The sequence below is a fragment of the Cherax quadricarinatus genome, chromosome 71, assembly GCF_038502225.1.
Source record: "Cherax quadricarinatus isolate ZL_2023a chromosome 71, ASM3850222v1, whole genome shotgun sequence".
In the NCBI taxonomy this organism is placed as follows: Eukaryota; Metazoa; Arthropoda; class Malacostraca; order Decapoda; family Parastacidae; genus Cherax; species Cherax quadricarinatus.
In genome coordinates, this window is record NC_091362.1 from 3,032,666 (window position 1) to 3,058,138 (window position 25,473).

Below are 25,473 nucleotides of genomic sequence, written 5' to 3' on the forward strand. Positions count from 1 at the left end.
AAGGTGATCTGGGAGTATTCAGAGGTGATTTTGGGGGTGTTCGAATGATGTTTTGGAGTATTTCAGTGTTGTTTGGAAATGTTCAAAGGTGTTCAAAGGTGTTTTGAGTGTGTTCAAATGTTGTTTTTTTGAAGGTGATCAAGGGTGTTCAAGGGTGTTTTGAAGGTGTTCAAAGGTGTTTTGAGGTTATTCAAAGGTGTTTTGAAGGTGTTCAAGGGTGTTTATGTGAGTATTCAAAGGTGTTTTTTGAAGGTGTACAAATGATTATGAGAGTACTTATGAAGGTGTTCAAATGATGTGCAAGAGTACTTATGAAGGTGTTCTGGGAGTATTCAGAGGTGATTTTGGGGGTGTTCGAATGATGTTTTGGAGTATTTCAGTGTTGTTTGGAAATGTATAAAGGTATTTTTGTGAGTATTCAAATGATTTAAGAGAGTGTTTTGAAGGTGTTCAAAGTAAAAGTGCGTATTTAACTTCGTAATATGTAAAATTGTGACTAGTGAATTTATCGAAAAGTGGTTATAAGTGTTGTGGTGACTTTCTGATGTACTGTATCCCCTTATTAACTTTAATGAACTAAAAGGGTTAAAACGAGAAAAATTGGGGTTATGAGTGAAAATTGTGAGGTGTTGGTTGGAGTGTGAGGGTTCGGGAGGGTGGGGAGGAGGTTACTTCGTGGGGGAGTGACCTGAGATGAAATAGTTAAAACGAGAAAAATGTCTAGACTTGTGTTGTAAAGAAATTGTTGGATTGTTGTGGGTATTAACGAAACAAAAATGTGACTTTCTGATGATGAAAATGTTTTCCCTATGATGTAGGTACTATATCCCCTTATTAACTTTAATGAACTAAAAGGGTCGTCATGATTCAGCCTGTGTGCTGGGTCATCGCGTGACGTCACTGACCGTCGAGTAAACACCCTTCTTAGTTCATTTAACTTAATGAGAGGAAACTTTTAGTTCATTTTAAAATAATAAGGGGAAGATGTTTAGACCTGTAGTAAGCATGCCCCCATAGGAGGAGTCTATTTTGAATGCTTATACCCAGAGGGGGGATTCCAAAAACTTGATCCGAGGAATTTCGAAAACCCCATAGGGGGGAATCCAAAAAAACTTGATCCAAGGAGATGGAGAATTTGATTTCGAGAAAAACTTGATCCGAGGAGATCATAAGAATTTCGAAACCCCCATAGGGGGGAATCCAAAACTTGTATTATCGAGAAATTTTGGGGTTGGTGGGGGGGGGGTGAAAGTGGGATGGGGGGATCCGAGGAGATCATAAGAATTTCGAAAACCCCCATAGGGGGGAATCCAAAAAACTTGATCCAAGGAGATGGAGAATTTCGAAAAACCCCATAGGGGGGAATGCAAAAACTTGTAATATTGAGAAATTTTGGGGGTTGGGGGGGGTGGAAGGAGGGACAATCCAAAAAATCTTGATCCAAGGAGATGGAGAATTTCGAAAACCCCATAGGGGGGGGATCCAAAAAACTTGATCCGAGGAGATGGAGTCATGGTATTGTCGAGAAAATTTGGGGTGAAAGTGGGAGGGGTAATCCAAAAATTTGATCCAAGGTGATCATAAGAAATTCAAAACCCCCATAGGGGGGAATCCAAAACTTGTATTATCGAGAAATTTTTGGGGTTGGGGGGTGAAAGTGGGAGGGGGAACCTTTAAAAATTTGATCTGAGGAGATGGAGACTTTGATTTCGAGAAATTTTGGGATGGGGGTGAAAGTGAGAGGGGGAACCTTAAAAACTTGATCCGAGGAGATGGAGAGCACAAGAAAATGAAATTCAAAAAAAAATTCGAAAAAAATCGGAAAAAAATTCGAGGCGCGGGGGCGATCCGGACGACGCTGCAGAAGGCGCAGCAGAAGGCGCGGGCGGGGGTCGCGAAGGGCGCGGGCGGGGCGCGCGGGCGGGGCGCGCGGGCGGGCGCGCGGGCGGGGGTCGCGAAGGGCGCGGGCGGGCGCGCGGGCGGGCGCGCGGCGCGACGGCGGGGTCGCGAAGGGGGGGGGGTCGTGGGCGGGGGTATTGGTTGGGGGGGTCAAGGGTGAGGTAGTCTCGAGGGCGAGGTCATGGTCAAAACCGGAAGTAACACCTAGGTGTGAAAAGGTGACCCTCCAGCTGCTGGTCCTAGACCGGAAGTTCCTCGCTCTGTAGAAGGCCTAAACCGGAAGTTCCTCGCTCCGTGGAAAGCCTAAACCGGAAGTTCCTTGCTCTGTAGAAAACTTCACTACTTATATATATATATATTATATATATATATACATATATATATATATATATATATATATATATATATATATATATATATATATATATATATATATATATATATATATATATATATATATATATATATATATATATATATATATATATATATATATATATATATATATATATATATATATATATATATATATATATATATATATATATACACACATATATATATATATATATATATATATATATATATATATATATATATATATATATATATATATATATATATATATATATATATATATATATATAAAATCTTGTTTCTGAGTATTTATAAATTATCGTCTTGATTCCCTTGGAAAAAAATATGACCATTACCACACATTTAGTAACAAGGATATTTGGTAACTTAATTTTCTTGACAATAGAAAGGCCCTAATCTTAAACACTTAATAGCAGAAAATGAAAGTCAAAACAGTACTGTGAAGTAACATGGCCCTAATAATCAGCATTTTCAGTCCTATACTACATTTGGTGTGTTGCAGGTACGTCCGCCAGGACTGGAACCGCGAGAGGTGCGATGTGACCAGCAGAGTGCAGGAGGCGGGTGGACCGTCATACTGGCTCGATATCCAGCTCACGAAGACCATCATCATAGACATGATTTTAACCGTTCCTGGAACCAGTACAAACAAGGCTTTGGTGACATTAATGGCGAGTTTTGGATAGGTGAGTAACTGTTAACATTAATGTAGATATGTGAGCTATGGAGAGGTGGCTAAGTACAGCAATAGTCATAAATAAAGATGTTTCTTTTGGGTTAGCGTTAGTTTTGATTAGGTGCTAATATGATGGTAGACAGAAGATTGGTAGACAGCAACCGCCCGGGGAGGTACTACCAGCCTGCCAAATGAGTATGAAACGGAAGCCTGTAATTGATTTACACGATGGTAGGACTACTGGTGTCCTTTCTCTGTCTCATAAACACGCTGGATAACAAGTATATCTTGCTACTTTTACTTACACTTAGGTCACACTACAGAGGCATGCACATACATATTCATACATACACATACGTGATATACTAACAGAGAGTGATGATGTGCTGACAGCTTTGTGACGTGCTGACACAGTATCATGTCATGTTGATACAGTAATGTGATGACCTTACTAAATATGACAGTGGTTCCCAGACTTTTTCTGAATGAGATAATGGATCATGTTAGCGGTGAGATAATGCAAAACGAGAGATATCACTTTGTTTCCTGGATGTTCGTCCTCAACACTGCACTCAACACTGCACTTAACACTGCGCTCAACACTGCACTCAACACTGCATTCAACACTACTCAACACTGTACTCAACACTGTACTCAACACTGTGCTCAACACTGCACTCAACACTGCACTCAACACTGTACTCAACACTGTACTCAACACTGTACTCAACACTGCACTCAACACTGCACTCAACACGGCACTCAACACTGAACTCAACACTGCACTCAACACTGCACTCAACACTGCATTCGACACTGTACTCAGCACTGCACTCAACACTGCATTCGACACTGCACTCAGCACTGCACTCAACACTGCACTCAACACTGCACTCAACATTGTACTCAACACTGTACTCAACACTGCACTCAACACTGTAATCAACACTGCACTCCAGTGCAGTGTTGATTGCAGTGCTGTGTTGAGTACCATCCTCTCTCGCTGCATCATTGTGGCGCCACACCTACCATCCTCTCTCACTCCACCAGTCTCGCACCACACCTGCCATCCTCTCTCACTGCTTCAGTGTGGCGCCACACCTGCTATCCTCTCTCACTTCTCTCACTCCACCAGTGTCGCACCACACCTGCCATCCCCCTCCCTGCATCAGTGTGGCGCCACACCTGTCATCCTCTCTCACTGCACCAGTGTCGCACCACACCTGCCATCTTCTCTCACTGTATCAGTGTGGCGCCGAACCTGCCATCCTCTCTCACTGCACCAGTGTCGCACCACACCTGCTATCCTCTCTCACTTCACCAGTGTCGCGCCACACCTGCCATCCTCACTGCATCATTGTGGCGCCACTGAAGTATAATTTACATCCACAACATAGCGATTTACTTTTAAAACATTGTTATGTGCTGACACAGTAGTGTGATGTGCTGACACAGTAGTGTGATGTGCTGATACAGTAGTGTGATGTGCTTATACAGTAGTGTGATGTGCTGATACAGTAATGTGATGTGCTGATACAGTAGTGTGATGTGCTGACACAGTAATGTGATGTGCTGACACAGTAGCGTGATGTGCTGATACAGTAGTGTGATGTGCTTGTACAGTAGTGTGATGTGCTGATACAGTAGTGTGATGTGCTGTTACAGTAGTGTGATGTTCCAATACAGAAGTTTGATGTGCTGACACAGTAGTCTTATGTGCTGACACAGTAACATCATGATGTGGATGGCAAAGTGTTGTGATGTGTTGGCAGGTAACGATGTGCTGCACTCGCTGACCCGGGATGTGCCCAACCAGCTGAGAGTCACACTGGCTGACTGGAGCGGTGACAGCGCAGTCTCCACCTGGGACTACTTCAGGTAGGTCATCTGCCAATTGTTCTTAGCCGTCCTGTTGCCGTTTTTCATTGGTTGTATCACTTTATTATTATTATTATTATTATTATTATTATTATTATTATTATTATTATTATTATTATTATTATTATTATTATTATTATCATTATTATTATTATTATTATTACTATTATTATTTTTATTATTATTATTCCTACAAGTCATTACAGCTTTCTTGAAACCGGTAAACTTCTCTCCGTTGTGTATACAAGTAAAGTCTATAAGAGTGAAAGAAAACCACAGTTTAACGAAGCATGAATAAACACTTACCTCGTGAGGAGAACTTGGTCACCGACGCCTTGTTTTGTCACGTTTGTACATTTATATCTGATCCTCTCTTTAATGAAAGGAAAGTCAAACGAGCGCAAAAATGAGATACATTCTGGTCTGATATAAGTTGATTCCTGACCAAAGAAGCAAACTTCTGTCTATAAAGACGCCAATATCAATAAGTGATTTAGTTTTTTGTCAAGATTTACTGTACCGCGCAGCAAGACTTGGCACTCCTAGTTGTGTGGCCACCAGTTGATAGTCTGTTTCTGGTGATTTTAGCTCCACATCTAATTTACGATATTCCAGATGTCAGATGATGTTTCACACCCATGGATGGATCTTTCCGTTACTGGCTAAACTGAAATATTATTGGCCTCCTTTGGCATTCGAAATCTCTGAATATGTACAGAAATGCAAAGTATGTATGCGTTTTAATTGTAATGTAGGAATGCCTGATCCTATTCCGGTTTACCTCACTACCAGTGAACTTTGGGAAATTGTATCTGTCGACTAGATGACTAACTTGTAACCTGCATTGCACGGAAATTGGCATCTGGTTGTGATGGTGGATCATTTCTCTTGCAATTGTGAACTAGCACTTAAAACTACAGAGAAAAATAACAATTGTAAGTCATTAATTGAGACATTATGTATTTTCTCCAATATCAATTGCAGCTTAGCGCCCCCCTCTATCATGAACAAGATTAATTGCAGCTTAGCACTCCCCTCTATCATGAACAAGATTAATTGCAGCTTAGCGCTCCCCCCTAGTATGTACAAGATTAATTGCAGCTTAGTGCTCCCCCCAGTATATACAAGATCAATAAGTCAAGTATTATCCCTCATCACCCGCCTAGTAATGGGCTGGACGAAATGGCAAATAAGGTGTGGAGTGCATTACTTGTAACACTTGACTCAGCGTATAATGCCTCCATAGGCAAAAAGTTACAAAGCTTTCTGTATAATACAAATAAAAGACTTCTGTTTTGAGTAGCTGTACTCCCCTCATACACTACCCATAACAAATATTACATTGTGGTGAGACTTGTCATTATTGCCTAAGAGATTTTAAGAAAGCAGAACAGACACTACGAAGTAAAGAATGCTCCTGCGAAACCAAATAAAATCAAACTAGGATCGAGAAAAAATTAACAGATTTAAATAAAACGTCAGCAACTGAAAGTAAATCAGAAGTTTGTTGGCCCGTATCAAGTTATTAAGCGAATACACGACAAGTATAAAGTGCGAGAAACATTGTGGTCGGGGTAAGACGTCTCATCTTGATCAGTTGAAACAGGTTTGTTGGAAGTTCTTTAAATAATTTTAAAAAGATCTATGGTCATTCCTTGTGTGAAAACATTGACAGTTCCTCGCAGAAACTTAAAGGAATCATTGGTCATTTATTTTGTGGAAACTTGCCTGCTCTATAGAAACTTAAAGAGACCTATGGGTAATGCTTGACCAACCTTCCGTCTCTGATTTATTCAGAATAAGCTGACTCTTCCACGTAAGAACGTTAGAAGTCCTTTGGTCTGTACTACCTGGAACGCAGGCGAGAATCCCAGAGGGACTAGTACCAAATCTGTACAAAAATAATCACTCCTTAAGAAAGCAAAAGTCTCAGGCAGACAGGTGTGGCTTGTATGTTAGACTGCGTGCGGCCAGCAGTAACAGCGTGGTTGATCAGACTCAGATCTACCGGAAGGCCTGATCAAGGACCTGGCCGCGGGGGCACTGACCCTCGGAACGACCTTCAAGTAGACTTTACGTAAATTAATTTTTATTTAATAATATAAATGCCTCTTCTGAGGGGGCTTTACAATATTTTTATGTTAAATTCTACACTAAGCATAATAACCCCATTTAGGTAAAATCGTTTCCACCCAACATTTCACCCGTGCCATAGATCGAATCACGGACACTCTGTACATGAGGTGTTGCTAATTAGGTTTGGAACATATATGTCATAATCTATAAATCTTATTGAAGGGATTTGGATATAAGTTTGCATATGACTTATGAATGCCACTCAAGGTTCCCTTAAAGTCTTCAACACAAACACCTATCGGCATTATCAACTTAGCCACACTCTACACTACTCCAATCACTTGCATTGAGACACAAGGGACTGGAACTGTGAAATGTGATACATTCCTCGGATAGCACAGAGACCGAAATAAATCTTGTTATAATTATTCTTTTTATTATTATTATATGAAGAAGTTCTAAACCTTTAGGGGCCGAAAAGTGCCTGGAAAATGAGATGGCACCTAGTTTGTGCTATGGAAGTGAAGAAGCAATCACTTGGATCTACCCTTCCTTAGATCAAACTCACTTTCATCAAGGTACCTGTCTGATGGGTTAAAAATGTTAACTCTGTATTTTGTGGTAATGGCTAGTGACAATTGTGTTGCCGTCATCATTCATCGCTCGACCTCTGTAGTGTGATACACTGCCCTCTGCTGGCCGTTGAAGCAAGCCGAGATTTTCTCAATATGGCGGCGCAGACACGGAGGCGGATCAACACTGTTTTGAGCTGGTGCGTGGGGCTGTGACGGCCCAAACAGCTTCTGTTATCCTGCCAGCCATCATCAGGGAGACTTATGGTGTCGCTAATGGAGAACTTTATGGAGTGGCGCTTAATGGAGCCTATAGGGTCTTCGTTAAGCTCCGAACAACGAGTGTCTACGAGCAGTTGGTCAACAAATATTAGGATAGTTGTGTGGTTGTCAACCCAGCGGTCACAATGAGGCTCATCGACGTATCACGTTACTTCACTTGGGTTAAGGAACGAAACGTGCCTTTTGAAGCCGATGACACGGATTTACGGCAGGTATTCAGCAGGTATGGAACTGTACATATGACGACTGTCGGCAAGTGGACGGAGGGCGCATATGCTGGCCTCCTTGAAGGTACCTTCTCACTGAAAATGTCTTTGAAACATCCCATACCGTCGTATGTAGTGAAGGGACGATTTTCGTTCGCAAGTGATGGTGTCCTATGCTGGGCAACGCCGTACTTGTCGTCTTTATGGAGAGTACGATCACTTTGCAGCACAATGTGGTCACCACATTGTGCTGCAAAGTGACGTAAGGCGTAAAGGACGTAAGGCGGCCACCAATGGAAGAGCCCGTCCAGAAGGTGACTGTTGTGCCTGAGTCGGGTGCACGTCCAAAGACGTGCACCCGTGAAGAGGTGGAGCAAGAGGAGCTGATTGAGGGGTCTTGTGTGACTACCTGGAGATCCTTCCTCCGTTGACCCGGTTACGCTGGGTGAGGAGGGTAGGGTGGTCATGGAAGAGAGAGTGGACGACACATTAGCGACTGTGCTGAAGGGATTGTTGGACACACCTGGAGAGGTGGAAGAGGAGGGGCTTGAATTATACCTTGGGAATGTGTCTTGTGTACGGTCCCAGGATGTGGAGGAGCTGGTTGAGAAACAGGCTGCTGGGATGGATGTAATCACCGTAGAGGCAGTGGTGCATAACGAAGGCCTTCTGGAGGTGGCTATGGAGGCAGTGGGAGGATCATGCAAACGGGCGGCGGCATTGTCAGACTCTGATGATGTCCTTACCCCGGCGCAGAGGCCAAGCAAGAAGGTGTGGGCAGAGGTGGCACGGGGCGGCCCTACGGGGCCAAGGGGTCCGGTGGCTGATATTGGACGACCTCCAGTGTCTGATCGTGTGCATGGTGGTAGACGCCGGCAGGCGTCTAAAGGCGGATCAGTGCCGACAAGGCACAAGGTATAGCTGGCTTGGAGTGTGTCTCAGTAAATGTAAATGGGTTGCGAGACAGAGTGAAGTGTATGTGGTTTGTGGGTTTTCTTCGTAGGTATGGAGTGGATGTAGCTTTTGTGCAAGAGCACAATTACAAAGCCGGGTGTGAGTTAGTACTGGATGGATTTCAGGCGTTTGTCATGCATTCAACTCGATTGAAAGGGGGGGTTGCCATCCTCCTGCGAGAGACCAGCCCGTTTATTGTGTATGGTAGTGAGGTAGGGGAGGAGGGGTGGGCTGTGTGAGTGGATGGGCTGTGGATGGGGGAGAGGGTGGTGCTAGTGTGTGTCTATGGGCCTGCAGAGGGGGATGAACGTGTCAAGACTGCCTTTGTGAGGGATGTGTTAGTGTACCACCTCCGGTTGCTCCTCCCCCATGGCGGTTGTGGGTGGTGACTGGAATTGTGTGGTGAGAAGGAAAGATGTGGAGCCTCACGGGGCGGGGTTTCACTCTGTAGTGTTAGGGAATCTTTTGCGAGGGGCGGGGTTGTGGGATGTGGCTACGGGTGAGGCGTGGGAGGTGGAGCACACGTTTGTGCGAGGAGGGTATGCTGTTCGTCTGTACCGGTTGTATGTAATGCAGACTGCAAGGGTGGAAAGGGTGTGTGTGGTGGAAGTAGCATATTCAGTCCGTCCCACCCCACTTCGTTGAAGTGGGGTGGGACGGACTGTCTAGGAGGCATAGGAGTTTTTGAAAATCGAATGTTCAGGTCCTTGCAGATGGAGGGGGGAGGGAGGGGTTTGTGCAGTTGTGGAGGGAGTTGTGGTCAGGGATGGGGGCTGTTGAGGATATGTTGGCATGGTGGGATGGAGTGGCAAAGGAGAGGATCAGGGCGTATAATGTTAGACAGGGCAAGGGGGAGGCTAAGATGACTTTTGGGCTTATAAGATATTTAGAGGGGCGGTTGTGGAATTGTTATGGGAGAGGGGTGGTGGGCAGGGGCTATCCTGTGGAGAAAATAGAGGGGCTGAAGCAACGCATCAGGGAATTGCAGAATGAGAGGTTTAATGTAGTGCAGGTTAAGGGTGGGTTAGAGGAAGTTTTGTGGGGTGACAGGCCATCGGCATGTGTTCTGCGGGGACAGCAGAAGCGTCAGGCGGCCACAGAGATGGAATGTTTGTTAGTGTAAGAGGAGGTCGGAGGATTTCGTGTGGGGCAGGTGCTTCGTACAACAGAAGGGATGGGTTGTTATGCTGATGAATGGTTCGGGACTTCTTTGAGGAGTGTAGGAGTGCAGGGAGGCGCGTTAGGGCAGTTGGGACGGCATGTGGTCAATGTCCTGAGCAGGGGGGACTGTATGGCGCTGGGTGGGGACATTGAAAAAGGGGAAGTGTAGAGGGCATTATCGAGTATGAGTAGGGGTAAATCCCCGGGAATCGACGGTCTGCCATGTGAGTTTTACTTACAAAATTGGGACATACTTAAGGAGTTCTTGGTGAGGTTGTTGAATGAGATGAAAAAAGGGGTGAGCTGGGGTTTTGCAGGCGACAGCGGTAGTAGTCTTGGTCCCAAAGGTGGCCAGTCCGCACACGGTGAAGGACTAAAAGGTTATTTCTTTACTGTGTGCGGATTATAAGTTATTCGCTAAAATATTGGGGAATAGGTTGAAGTGTGTGATCAACAGGGTGGTGGCAGCGGGCCAGTATGGGGTGCCGGGAAGGACCATGTATGAGGGGCATGGGGTGATTCGGGGGTTTGTGGAAAGTGTGCAAGGTATGGAGGGTGGGGGGGTGTTGGCATGCAGCATATGATAGTGTCGAGAGAGAAGCATTGTGGTGGATAATGAGGAGGCAAGGGTTTGGGGATGAGATTGTGAGGTGGATGCAAACATTGTATCATGGAGCGGGTGTTCGGGTGCAGGTGAATGGGAGGGTGGGGGAGCGGATCCCTATGGGTAGAGGTCTGCGGCAGGGATGTCCTTTATTCCAATTACTTTTTGCGTGTTTGCAGGATTCGTTTTATAGAGCGATGGAGGTATGTGTGAGTGGGGGGGACGGGTGGGTAGGAAGAGGCGTGCTGGGAATTGTCGGTTATGTAGATGACACGACGATTCTTGTGCGGGAGGGGGAAGGTTTAGGAGGGGTGGGGAGGATTGTGGACCTGTTTGGAGAGGCGACTGGTATGAGGGTGAATGTAGAGAAGTCTAAGTTTATGGGGCTGGGGGATTGGGAGGGGAACGTGGGAGGGGTAGGTTGTGGGAGGTGGGGTGTTGTGGATAAGGTCAAGATTTGTGAGATTGAGTATATGCAGGATGCACAGCAAGCTAGGATGGTTAATTCAGGGAGTGTCGTTGACTAGATGGTTGGAAGGGGTGCTGCCAGGTCATTTAACGCTTCATCCGCGGGTCATTGTAGTAAATGTCTTACTATATAGTAAAATTTGGCATGTGGTCGCTATGTACCCATTGTTGCAGTCAGATATTGGGGTATTATTGAGGAGAGTCTTTAGGTTTATTTGGGGGTTGGGATGTGATTGGTTGCAGAGGGGGTGTCACTCTCCCAGTGCACAGAGGCGGGCTGGGGTTAATTAATTTAAAGAGTAGGATCATAGGTGTATATATAAAGAGGGGGTTCCTCCAAGGGGGGTGTATAGGTGGTGGGCTGCACCTTTTGTATGAGGATGTTGAAAGATGGTAGGGAGGGAAGGATTTGCGTGTGTGAGGACATGATGCGGGTGCTTATGTATGTTAGGGATGCGAAACATATGAGGGTGAGGATTTTAGAGAAAGTGGTGGGGGAAAGGGAGGTGGCGACAGTGGAAGGAGCGTATCCAGTGTATGTATTGGGGGATATTTGGGGTAGGTTGTGTAGGCTATGCATTCAGCCGCGGGAGCGGGAGGTGATGTTCTGGTTCCTGCATGGTATCCTGCCATCAGATGCGGTTCTTAGAGACCGGAGGATTCGAGAGGAGGGCATCTGTGGAGTTTGTGGGGGTGAGGATACAGCCTTTCATGCAGTCTATTTCTGTGAACGATTGAGGGACTTACGGGAGTGGATGGGGAGAGTAGTACGATGGGTGGGAGGGGGGATTTCGGTTTTGCGGGCTTTAAGTTTGGATGTGGGAGGGGTGGGTATTCCTGTGCAGCGGGCACTTGGTTACCTTATTGTGGATTTTGTGTTTGTGTCGTGGGCTATGAGGAGTCAGGTGGAGGGGGAGTGTGCGTAAAAGGGCATAGGCGGCAACCTTTTATCATACGTTGTGTCGAAATCGGGTTCTTTACGGGATATGGTGGGAGCGGGATTTCCCTGTAAGCTATCCTGGTTTAACGGTGGGGGTCCTCTTGGGGATGTAAAAGGGGAGGGGGTCAGGGGATGCGGCGGGCTGGTCTCCCCGGGGAAGGGGCTAGTGTGTGAGAGTATGTATGGAACACCTATTATATGTTAACAAAGAGGATTGGTGTTTTACGGTGCGTAGGTTGAGAGAGTATTGGGTATGAGGAATGAGGTTTTCTATGTGTGTTGTAGCATAAGTATATATTGTGTGACGTCTTCATAACACAGAGGTATAATGCAGGGCATTATGTTTTTAGACAAGCGTGCGCATTTTTATGGTCTGTGTTTATGGTACTGGTTTTACCCCATAGGGTTAATGCAGTTGTTTAAATGCGATATGTTTATCGCAAATATATTTTTTTTCCATGTGTATATACCATATAGTAGAATTGTGACGAGTGAATATTGCATGCCAGTATGGAGTAAGGTTTATGTTGTATGCATTGGCCTTGGTCACTAGGTTTCGTAATTTTGTTTTTTACATGGGGGGGGGAGGTTAGTGGAGGTAGGAGGCATGGTGCCAATACTATTGTATGCTGCAACCATTGTACTAGTTGCTCATGTATTTGTTGGTGGGTTGCTTGTTAGGTAACCTTTGTGTTATGCATGGTGTCTTGTCTTTATGACCTGGTGTAGTGGCCGGATGAGTTAAAGTTTATACCACGCACATTGTATCTTGTGTACCTATCCATGTTTGTATATGTATGAGCGGGATCTAATAACATTGATAATGTGCTATACATTGTGTGTGTTTAGGTAGGAGTGTGTATTTATTTTGTATTGTTTATGGTATAGGTTATTTTCCCTATTATAGTTAATGTTCAGTTGTTTATATGCGACATGTTTGGAAATAAATGGTATAAAATACCGACACAATGGCAATATAAACACAAATGCAGTATAATGTGATCCTTTATTGACTACGTTTCGCCCACACAGTGGGCTTTTTCAAGTCACAAACAGAACTACCTGGGGTGGAAGGAACGCGAGTATTTATAGTCCGGCTGAGGTCAGGTGAAGAATGCTGTATCTGATGATGTACCGAGTTGGGTTGTAGAGTCTAAAACTTGGGTAGCTTGGAAAGGAGACTGGACAAGTTTGTGAGCAGACCTTCTACGGTGTTCTTATGTGGGATAGCGATGAAGAAGTTTCTTGGCAAGTGGTTCAGCTATGTTATAGAAGCCACTATTCTGGTTGAAGTTGTCGGATACAGAAATAAGTGATGATTCCAGGATTCTTCGGTATTGGGTGTTGTCTTCTGTGGCGATAAGTCTTGAGTTTCTGTAGTTTATCAAGTGGTTGTGTGAATTACGGTGTTGTACGCAGGCATTCCTTGTGTCGTCAGACCTGCTTGCGTATTGGTGTTCGGAAATACGTGTTTGGAGGTCCCTTGATGTTTCGCCCACGTATAACTTGTTGCAGTCATTACAAGGGATTATGTATACCCCTGCAGAGGATGGAGGCTAGTCCTGCCTACTACTGGTGATGTCCTTGATGGTCGTGGTTGTGGAGGTAGATACTTGGAATGATGTTTTGGCAAAGATGTTGGAAACATGTTTGGCAATGGAGTTGGTGGGAAGGACTATGTATCTCTTCTCGGCAGTGTCTTCTCTGGGTGTGTTGAAGATGTTTAGTGCTCGCCGTCTGCAGTCTCTGATGAAGTGACGAGGATAGTGGAGTTTGGAAAATACCTGTTCAATTATAGTGCATTCTTCCTCAAGGAACTCGTTGCTGCAGATTCTGAGTGCACGCAGGAAGAAGCCTTCAATCCAGTTCACACTTGAAGAAGAGGTCGACAACACTCTTCCTTTCCTTGATGTTCTACTCTGCAAAGCTGACCACGAACTTCGTTTTAAAGTCTATCGAAAACCCACCAACCAAAACGATCTTCTCCACTTCTACTCTCACCACGACACCAAAACCAAACGTGGTGTAATTATAGGCTTCTTCCTGCGTGCACTCAGACTCAGAATCTGCAGCAACGAGTTCCTTGAGGAAGAATGCACTATAATTGAACAGGTATTTTCCAAACTCCACTATCCTCGTCACTTCATCAGAGACTGCAGACGGCGAGCACTAAACATCTTCAACACACCCAGAGAAGACACTGCCGAGAAGAGATACATAGTCCTTCCCACCAACTCCATTGCCAAACATGTTTCCAACATCTTTGCCAAAACATCATTCCAAGTATCTACCTCCACAACCACGACCATCAAGGACATCACCAGTAGTAGGCAGGACAAGCCTCCATCCTCTGCAGGGGTATACATAATCCCTTGTAATGACTGCAACAAGTTATACGTGGGCGAAACATCAAGGGACCTCCAAACACGTATTTCCGAACACCAATACGCAAGCAGGTCTGACGACACAAGGAATGCCTGCGTACAACACCGTAATTCACACAACCACTTGATAAACTACAGAAACTCAAGACTTATCGCCACAGAAGACAACACCCAATACCGAAGAATCCTGGAATCATCACTTATTTCTGTATCCGACAACTTCAACCAGAATAGTGGCTTCTATAACATAGCTGAACCACTTGCCAAGAAACTTCTTCATCGCTATCCCACATAAGAACACTGTAGAAGGTCTGCTCACAAACTTGTCCAGTCTCCTTTCCAAGCTACCCAAGTTTTAGACTCTACAACCCAACTCGGTACATCATCAGATACAGCATTCTTCACCTGACCTCAGCCGGACTATAAATACTCGCGTTCCTTCCACCCCAGGTAGTTCTGTTTGTGACTTGAAAAAGCCCACTGTGTGGGCGAAACGTAGTCAATAAAGGATCACATTATACTGCATTTGTGTTTATATTGCCAATGCGACATGTTTATTGTGAGTGTAATGTTTATCCTTTGTGTTATGGTTTATATGTATTTCGGCCTTGGTCACAGTGTATCATATTCTTGTTATGTCGTGTTTTAAATAAAATATAAAAAAAATTGTGTTGCAGTAGTAACTACTGTTGACTGAGTGTTTTACAATAATTTTGACTGTGTGTTATGGTTATGCTAGACTAGTGTAGATTACGTGTATTGTAATAGTTAGGGACCGGTGATGATTATCGTTCAGGGAGATTACGACTCTGGCTTATGACTGTGTATGATGCAAGATATGCAGTGAGAGAGAGAGGCTAGTACAGAATGTGTGTTACTCTAGTAAACAGTGTTGATTAAATGTTGCAGGATAGGTAGTGAGAGCGATCAGTACAGACTCAGTGTGGGAAAGTACCATAAGAATAGCACGGGAGGTGATGCTCTCTCCCACCACAACAACCACGCCTTCTCTACCTACGACCACGATCATGACATCGATGACTTAGGTAAGTGCTTCTAATATTGTCCTCTAGCCTTTCATCCTACGACCACGATAACAACATTGATGGCGTGAGTGCCTCTAATATCATCCTCTAATCTTGCATCCTACGACCACACTAACAGTATCAATCAAGTAGGTGAGTGCATCTGTCCTCCAAAGCGCATTTTCCTACCTGTGATAATGACTCCTAAAACTTTTAAATAGTATTTTTCTATTTATTATGTTACATTAAGTTACAGTGCTAGTTTACCTGGAGTTTACCTGGAGAGAGTTCCGGGGGTCAACGCCCCCGCGGCCCGGTCTGTGACCAGGCCTCCTGGTGGATCAGAGCCTGATCAACCAGGCTGTTGCTGCTGGCTGCACGCAAACCAACGTACGAGCCACAGCCCGGCTGATCAGGAACTGACTTTAGGTGCTTGTCCAGTGCCAGCTTGAAGACTGCCAGGGGTCTGTTGGTAATCCCCCTTATGTGTGCTGGGAGGCAGTTGAACAGTCTCGGGCCCCTGACACTTATTGTATGGTCTCTTAACGTGCTAGTGACACCCCTGCTTTTCATTGGGGGGATGGTGCATCGTCTGCCAAGTCTTTTGCTTTCGTAGTGAGTGATTTTCGTGTGCAAGTTCGGTACTAGTCCCTCTAGGATTTTCCAGGTGTATATAATAATGTATCTCTCCCTCCTGCGTTCCAGGGAATACAGGTTTAGGAACCTCAAGCGCTCCCAATAATTGAGGTGTTTTATCTCCGTTATGCGCGCCGTGAAAGTTCTCTGTACATTTTCTAGGTCAGCAATTTCACCAGCCTTGAAAGGTGCTGTTAGTGTGCAGCAATATTCCAGCCTAGATAGAACAAGTGACCTGAAGAGTGTCATCATGGGCTTGGCCTCCCTAGTTTTGAAGGTTCTCATTATCCATCCTGTCATTTTTCTAGCCGATGCGATTGAAACAATGTTATGGTCCTTGAAGGTGAGATCCTCCGATATGATCACTCCCAGGTCTTTGACGTTGGTGTTTCGCTCTATTTTGTGGCCAGAATTTGTTTTGTACTCTGATGAAGATTTAATTTCCTCATGTTTACCATATCTGAGTAATTGAAATTTCTCATCGTTGAACTTCATATTGTTTTCTGCAGCCCACTGAAAGATTTGGTTGATGTCCGCCTGGAGCTTTGCAGTGTCTGCAATGGAAGACACTGTCATGCAGATTCGGGTGTCATCTGCAAAGGAAGACACGGTGCTGTGGCTGACATCCTTGTCTATGTCGGATATGAGGATGAGGAACAAGATGGGAGCGAGTACTGTGCCTTGTGGAACAGAGCTTTTCACCGTAGCTGCCTCGGACTTTACTCTGTTGACGACTACTCTCTGTGTTCTGTTAGTGAGGAAATTATAGATCCATCGACCGACTTTTCCTGTTATTCCTTTAGCACACATTTTGTGCGCTATTACGCCATGGTCACACTTGTCGAAGGCTTTTGCAAAGTCTGTATATATTACATCTGCATTCTTTTTGTCTTCTAGTGCATTTAGGACCTTGTCGTAGTGATCCAATAGTTGAGACAGACAGGAGCGACCTGTTCTAAACCCATGTTGCCCTGGGTTGTGTAACTGATGGGTTTCTAGATGGGTGGTGATCTTGCTTCTTAGGACCCTTTCAAAGATTTTTATGATATGGGATGTTAGTGCTATTGGTCTGTAGTTCTTTGCTGTTGCTTTACTGCCCCCTTTGTGGAGTGGGGCTATGTCTGTTGTTTTTAGTAACTGTGGGACGACCCCCGTGTCCATGCTCCCTCTCCATAGGATGGAAAAGGCTCGTGATAGGGGCTTCTTGCAGTTCTCCATGAGTCTGGCCCTGGGGCAGAGTGCATGGGCATGTCATTTATCGCCTGTTCGAAGTCATTTGGCGTCAGGATAACATCGGATAGGCTTGTGTTAATCAAATTTTGTGGCTCTCTCATAAAAAATTAATTTTGATCTTCGACTCTCAGTCTGGTTAGCGGCTTGCTAAAAACTGAGTCATATTGGGACTTGAGTAGCTCACTCATTTCCTTGCTGTCATCTGTGTAGGACCCATCTTGTTTAAGTAGGGGCCCAATACTGGACGTTGTTCTCGATTTTGATTTGGAGGCCTGGTCACAGACCGGGCCGCGGGGGCGTTGACCCCCGAAACTCTCTCCAGGTAAACTCCAGGCATAGGAGAAGAAATACTTTGGGTTTCTTTCGATTTCATTTATGGCTTTTAGTTCTTTTCATGGCATTATGCCGCCCCTACCCCCACACATGTACCAAAACACAAACACATACCATGAAAGATTATATATATATATATATATATATATATATATATATATATATATATATATATATATATATATATATATATATATATATATATATATATATATATATGCAAACTTACTGAGGTTTTAATACTTGGTGCTGTGTCCTTTACGCTTCATCACGTCCCTCAGCCGAGTAGAAAGACTCTCACACAAATTCTTGAGGGTCTGGGGAGGTGTATTATTCCATGCCTCATGTAGAGCAGCCTCCAGACGCAGAATGGAACTGATATCCTTGCCCAGTAAACTTCGTTTCACTATTGACCAGAGGTTCTCAATAGGGTTTAGGTCTGGGGAATTACCTGGCCAGTCATTAAAGAACCTCACTTCACAGTCCTTAAGCCACTGAACTACAGATTTGGTGGTATGACAGGGTGCACCGTCCTGCATAAAAACCGAAGCCCCAGATTTGTCAAACGCCTTAGGTAAATTGTCACATAATATCTCCTGGTAATTATACTGGTTCATATACTGGTTTTTGGGAAGCACAATGAGTTCACCAACATTCTGAGCACTGAAACACCCCCAAACCATCAGCGAGTCTGGGTGTTTGGTGGTCCCACAGGTGTAGCGTGGGTCTAGCGTGTCACTACCTCTGGGCCGGTACACATGTCCCCCACGGTTACAGGTGGTGGTGAAGGTTGCTTCATCACTCCAAAGTACTTCAGACCACTGTTGAGGATTCCAGTGAAGGTATTTCTTTCCATAATCCAGCCTATGTTTCTTCTGTGGCTTGGAGAGGATCAGTTTCTTAACCTGGTGGTGACTACTGTAGCCCAGTTCTGTCATACTTCTGTTTACAGTTCTTACAGACACCTCTGAGAGAAGATATGGGTTCTTTTCTTTCAATTCTCTAGCAGTTATCTTAGGTGTACTCTCTAACTGCTTCTTTAACACAGTTAAGGTACGAACAGATGTCAAGACCATCGAGGGGCCAGGCTGAGATTTGGCAGACGGTAACTCCACACCACCTCCAGCCTTGAAACACTGCACCCAGTTCCACACTGAACGCTCACACACACAAACAGGTACATATACGTGTACATGCACATGTATTGTGAGTAGAAGTAGCAAGATATACCTAATTTATTGCGTGTTTATGAGACAGAAAGAAAGAACACTAGCATTCCTTCAAAGTGTGAAACAATTACACGTTTCATTTTCACATTCATTTGGCAGGGCGGTAGCACCTCCCTGGTAGTTTGCTGTCTACTAACCTACCAAATACCATCCTTCTCATACTTAGTTAATATGTGGATTTTTTCTCTTTCAACAGATTATTTACCAGGGAGCGACTAGTTACATTCTCTGGGCGAGGTTTAGATTCACAATATAAGCCGACAAAAATACCCGTGTAATGCAGATTTACGCATAATGACGACTCACACTGGGATCAGTTGCAAAGCCGAACAGAGTTATTTCTTGTCTCAAAGTCTTCCAAGTGTTTATTCCACCCAATATTAATTAATGAGTCACTAACATTCAACAGTAGCTTAAGAATCATGAATTAATGTCAGAATTATCGCATGTCTTCTCACACAACGAAGACGGCTGATCCATTCCGCTAACCTTCAGAAATTTAGACCCACACGGCCTCCAATGGTACTGACACCTATGCTGTTAAATTGTAGGCCTATAGAGAACAATAGCTGTTGGTGCTTAAGCTACTTACACCTACATTCCTAACCTAACATAACTACCTAAACTACAGTGTTTGACTAGGTTCTAGCTTACTAATTGCTTATAACTAATTAGCCTTTACAATCAAGGTTTAGGTGGAAGTGTGACACACCGCAATACTTCGAAACCCTTCTAACGTTGGGTGGCTAGCATGTCTCTCTCTCGCCCACCCCTCTTATCCCTCCCCCTAACAAATGGGTCGTTAAAACTTACACCGAAAAATCGAGTTTTTTCACAACCTGTTAGTAAAATTGATATCTTGTAAAACATTTATTTAGTTTGTACTTATCATTCGTCTAAGAATGTTTAACATTCCGTTTATATAAATATATTATGTACCTAATTTACGAACTGGAGGCCAGCTTTTTGTGTACTAAAAAAAATACTGTAATTAATATTGTGTGAGTAAAGTATTCCTTTGTTGTTAGTTTATATATGAAATACCACCTTAATGTTTCATGTAATTTAAACCTAATTTACTAATTAATACGCAAATAACTCACGGGCTATTTGTATGTTATTCCCGTCATGGTATTGTGTCTTTTTATTTTTTATTAACTAATTAACTTGATTTATGTCTCAGATCACTGCGCCCAGCGGTACGGTGGAGGTTGGTGGTATTTCAGATGCTTCGAGTCTCACCCCACCGGCAAGGCTCTACCGCCTAACGAAGTTAGTCGTCATGCCATTGTCTGGAGGCCCTGGAAGGCCACAAACGGGCTCAAGAATGTTACTATGATGATTAGACCTGTGGCTTTCCTCGAGTGAGCCAACAAAACTTGCTGATTGACTTTGGCATGTGAAGACGTTTGTTAATAGTTTTCAACACGACCAGATAACCTCATCATAATTTGTATTACAGTCATTGTGACTTTAGTTACATATTGGTCCAGACCGATGCTTTGACTGTATTATGTCCCGACGTCTATGCCAGATCTTGCTCCTGTCCTACACCATGTTTATTAATGACTTGCATTTGACCTGCAATAGACTATGACCAATTACTCCTTGTTTACTCTCCGCTTTATTATTTCAGTATAGGCTGAATCAGTCCATTTGAATTAATTAGCAAAATACATCATTTACGATGTCCTATTAGTACGGTCCTGTCGTCGTTATTATCGTGACAGTCTTTGCCAGCCTCCGACATGCACTGACAACTTGTACTTAGTTTATACTACACATTGATGGCTTGCACCAAGCCCTCACTCTAACACACACGGTTGGTTTGGCTAAACTATAAATTATTTCGATTGCTTTCTCCTTCACTACTTGATACCTACCTGGCATCTTACTTGTAAAGAAACTAAACAGCTTGTTACTCAATATAAGAGAAAACTAATAAACTTTTCCAGAAATACAGCATGACCTAATGATCTACCTCAACCTTATAACTTGTCCTAATTATTTTACTCAGTATCATTCTTCGATATCTTTACTTACCAAAATTTTCTAATTACTATTTTTGCGTATAGACTGCACCGCTATGTTGTATATCTCTGCTCTATCAACAGCTGTCTACAACTATCCAGTATCGATTATCTAACCCTGCCCGGGACAAACTTTTATTTACTCCTCTCATGTACACAACTGTGATTATCTAGCATTGCCTTTCTTATTTACACAGCCTAAATTGTTTACTCATGCCCAGAAACAAGAATGATAAATTTTCCATGCCTTGTGCCAAGCTTTTATAACGTATTAAATTATATTTGCTGCTCAGAATCAAGTTTTGATTACCTATACGTTTACTGTACACAGGTTTGATTATCTACTCCAGACTTGAAAAATCCTTCATATTCTACCACTGTTCTCTACATAACCTTGATTACTGATAATCTACTCCTACCACTTGCACCTTCTTGATTACTTATTCCTGCCATGTTATGTACTTTATCATGCCATGTAACAGTTATCTCAAACTGTATTAAATAATTTTTAGGTAATTTAATAATAGAACTATGGTTAGCAGGATATGTTCAAGGAATGGTTCTTGACTGTTTGATTTCAATTTAAATGTGAAATGTATAGTAGGAAAAAAATGGATAAGATTCTCAAAGGATGAGTCAAAACTGCCCCAACTATTGTTCCATATAGTGCAAGAAAGGTATAAAATACCGACAATATGAAAGTTAAGACACATGTGCAACATCTGGATATCTTTATTGTAGACGTTTCGCCATCCAGTGGCTTTATCAATACAGATTTATTAATACACATGACCTTCTTCACGGCTACTTCACCTAACCCATCCCTTTGGGTAGAACCTACTTCCACTGGAGAATCCAGCCTACCAGTGACTATGCCCTCGTCTGCTACCCGTCCCTATCCACTGACGCCTATACAACCGCCAGTCTCATTACCTTTGTTCCAGATTCTCCACCACCACGATGCTGTGAACACTAACTCCAAGGCTGAGGGACTGATTACCTCATCTTTTGTATATAGTTCTGCTGTCTTCTAAGTATGTCCTAGAATCTGTATTGATAAAGCCATTTGGTGGTGAAACGTCTACAATAAAGATATCCAGATGTTGCACATGTGTCTTTCATATTGTTCCATATGGTGAAGACATCATCAACGTATCTTAAGCACAACATGTCTGGTAGTTTGATGCTGGGAAGAACAAAACAAAAAAAGGGGGGGGGGAGGCAACATAACGATTATGAACACGAATAATTACTTAACCAAGTCTATGATCTATTAAATGACTGAAGCACACAGAACACCACACCCACTTGCAGCAGATCTGTCTGAAATGACGCTCCATACTCACCTGCACGGCTCACAGGTGCAACATTCCTATATAATCTTGTTCATTCATTTTTCTGTCTGCTGTGGAAGACCCTAGCAGGGGTCGAAAAATTCTTTCTAATTAAATTTCTGAGTTTCAGTCTTCTTTTGTTTTATTAATGAGCATTGATAAGTGTTCAAATAAATAAATAAATAAATAAATAAATATAATATAATATAATATATATATATTATTATTTTTATTATTATTTTTTTATTATCACACTGGCCGATTCCCACCAAGGCAGGGTGGCCCGAAAAAGAAAAACTTTCACCATCATTCACTCCATCACTGTCTTGCCAGAAGGGTGCTTTACACTACAGTTTTTAAACTGCAACATTAACACCCCTCCTTCAGAGTGCAGGCACTGTACTTCCCATCTCCAGGACTCAAGTCCGGCCTGCCGGTTTCCCTGAATCCCTTCATAAATGTTACTTTCCTCACACTCCAACAGCACGTCAGGTATTAAAAACCATTTGTCTCCATTCACTCCTATCAAACACGCTCACGCATGCCTGCTGGAAGTCCAAGCCCCTCGCACACAAAACCTCCTTTACCCCCTCCCTCCAACCTTTCCTAGGCCGACCCCTACCCCGCCTGCCTTCCACTACAGACTGATACACTTTTGAAGTCATTCTGTTTCGCTCCATTCTCTCTACATGTCCGAACCACCTCAACAACCCTTCCTCAGCCCTCTGGACAACAGTTTTGGTAATCCCGCACCTCCTCCTAACTTCCAAACTACGAATTCTCTGCATTATATTCACACCACACATTGCCCTCAGACATGACATCTCCACTGCCTCCAGCCTTCTCCTCGCTGCAACATTCATCACCCACGCTTCACACCCATATAAGAGCGTTCGTAAAACTATACTCTCATACATTCCCCTCTTTGCCTCCAAGGACAAAGTTCTTTGTCTCCACAGACTCCTAAGTGCACCACTCACTCTTTTTCCCTCATCAATTCTATGATTCACCTCATCTTTCATAGACCCATCCGCTGACACGTCCACTCCCAAGTATCTGAATACGTTCACCTCCTCCATACTCTCTCCCTCCAATCTGATATTCAATCTTTCATCACCTAATCTTTTTGTTATCCTCATAACCTTACTCTTTCCTGTATTCACCTTTAATTTTCTTCTTTTGCACACCCTACCAAATTCATCCACCAATCTCTGCAACTTCTCTTCAGAATCTCCCAAGAGCAGTGTCATCAGCAAAGAGCAATATATATATATATATATATATATATATATATATATATATATATATATATATATATATATATATATATATATATATATATATATATATATGTCGTGCCGAATATGTAAAACTGGTCAATTAGTAAGAACTCATTTAAAATTAAGTCCTTTCTGAAATTTTCTCTTATACGTTTATATATATTTTTTTCATTAATGCTGATGTAAAAATTTTTAATTTTGCACCAAAAGAATCTTAGAAAACTTACCTAACCTTATTATAACAAGAGCAATTTATTTTAGCCTAACCCAACTAAATATATTTTACATTTGTTTACAATAATTTAATACTAAACAAACACAGTGAAATATACCTTTTCCGTTAGGTTCAGAATGATTTTGGCGAAATTATTGCATACACAAATTTTCACTTGTCCTATATGGCAAGATGAACGTTGCTATTTAAGCCAAGATCGCAAGTTCTGCCTATTCGGCACGACATATATATATATATATATATACATGTATATATATATATATATATATATATATATATATATATATATATATATATATATATATATATATATATATATATATATATATATATATATATATATATACAATAAGATCACAGTAAACAGGTGATTTCAGAATATGCAAGTGCTTTCGTGACTACTCACATTATCAAGGAACAATGAAAGTAGAGCATCAAAGGTGTTGAGAAATGGCATTACCAGCTAAGTTTAAAGAGTTTATACGTAACTTAGAAAGACAGCTAATCGCCTGCACAGCCGCCCCTGCAGACGAGGTCTTGAGAAGCTGTCGAAGTCATCTCTCAACGGGCTGTAAAGAGTTATAATTTGTAAGATTATAAATTACCCCTAGGGGTGTTATGTCAGCATATTTTATTCACTGATGGCTGACAAATTACATACTTGTTTGAGCTCAAAAGTCCACACCTTACTGCTGACTATAGGTTGATTACAAACTCCTTGCGACTCAAGAACTGCGCAGTCCCCCGTACAAGAAATTCGTAACCTACCTTGCTCTTGTAGCGTGAGCTATGGTGTTCTTCACACCTTCGACAGATATCGGTGACTTGATAGAAGCTGAAGTGTCCTTGGATGTCCACATCTTCCATAGTATAGGAATACGCACACTGGTACACTATGTTCCACAAGATTTGTCTTCATTGTTCACAATCTTATCACTAAAGAAGCTGATCACACTTCTCTTAAGTGTTTATTGTGTTTTGTGAGACACTTTGTTCACACTAACGCACAGATCAGTGTTCTTTGTTGGTTATCCTGGTGTCAGTGTCACTCTCAGTAGAGTCAAAAGTAATCTGAAGACGCCACAGCGCCCCACGCCGTTACTCCCCAGCACAAAAAAAAAAGCTGACATAGTACTTTTGCTTCCTTGCCACTTCTTCGATGAAGCAAAGCAGAATGTTTGATTCTTGCTGTTTTAAGCATAGACAACAATGTCCACTATCTTTACCATGGTAATAAAGTGGGAGCAGGATTTTCCTTAATTGTCCTGCTAAAGTAAAAGATGAACTGTCTTTTATTAAGCTACACTTTGCAACACAGGACTGCAAGGAGCAGCGGTCACTTGACCACGTCGCATACTCGTACGGCATCTGTGATCAATTACTCACTGTAGCAGTAAACAAGACGCTTGCCCCTTCTGAGAGGGCTGGGCCCCTCAGGGCTGAAAGGGGCTGAAGGGGCTGAAGGGGATGAAGGGGGCTGATACCCCCTCCTGGAGAAAATTTCTCCACAAAAGGAAGGTATATAAAGGGGTAGCCCACTCCTCACTATCAGATCCCACAACAAAGAAACACCTGATGCGCGACTCATAAGAAAGGGAACGCTGCAGCAGGCCCGCTGGCCCAACTAGACACGTCCTTCTCACAACCCACCAACAAACTA

At 43.0% G+C, this 25,473-nt stretch overlaps 1 protein-coding gene across 6 annotated transcripts in view; it reads left to right on the forward strand.

The window, feature by feature from the left end:
- The window catches only part of LOC128700279 (angiopoietin-related protein 7), a 75,757-nt gene extending 54,498 nt beyond the window's left edge, over positions 1–21,259 (forward strand). For all 6 annotated transcript variants that reach the window (XM_070099967.1, XM_070099971.1, XM_070099969.1 and 3 more), the window contains 4 exons: positions 2,780–2,963; positions 4,726–4,831; positions 15,388–15,524; positions 20,118–21,259. In XM_070099967.1, coding sequence (XP_069956068.1) covers positions 2,780–2,963; positions 4,726–4,831; positions 15,388–15,524; positions 20,118–20,302 — 612 coding nt within the window. In that variant the 3' untranslated portion in view covers positions 20,303–21,259. The remainder of the gene's footprint in view (positions 1–2,779; positions 2,964–4,725; positions 4,832–15,387; positions 15,525–20,117) is intronic.
- Positions 21,260–25,473: the final 4,214 nt, after the last annotated feature.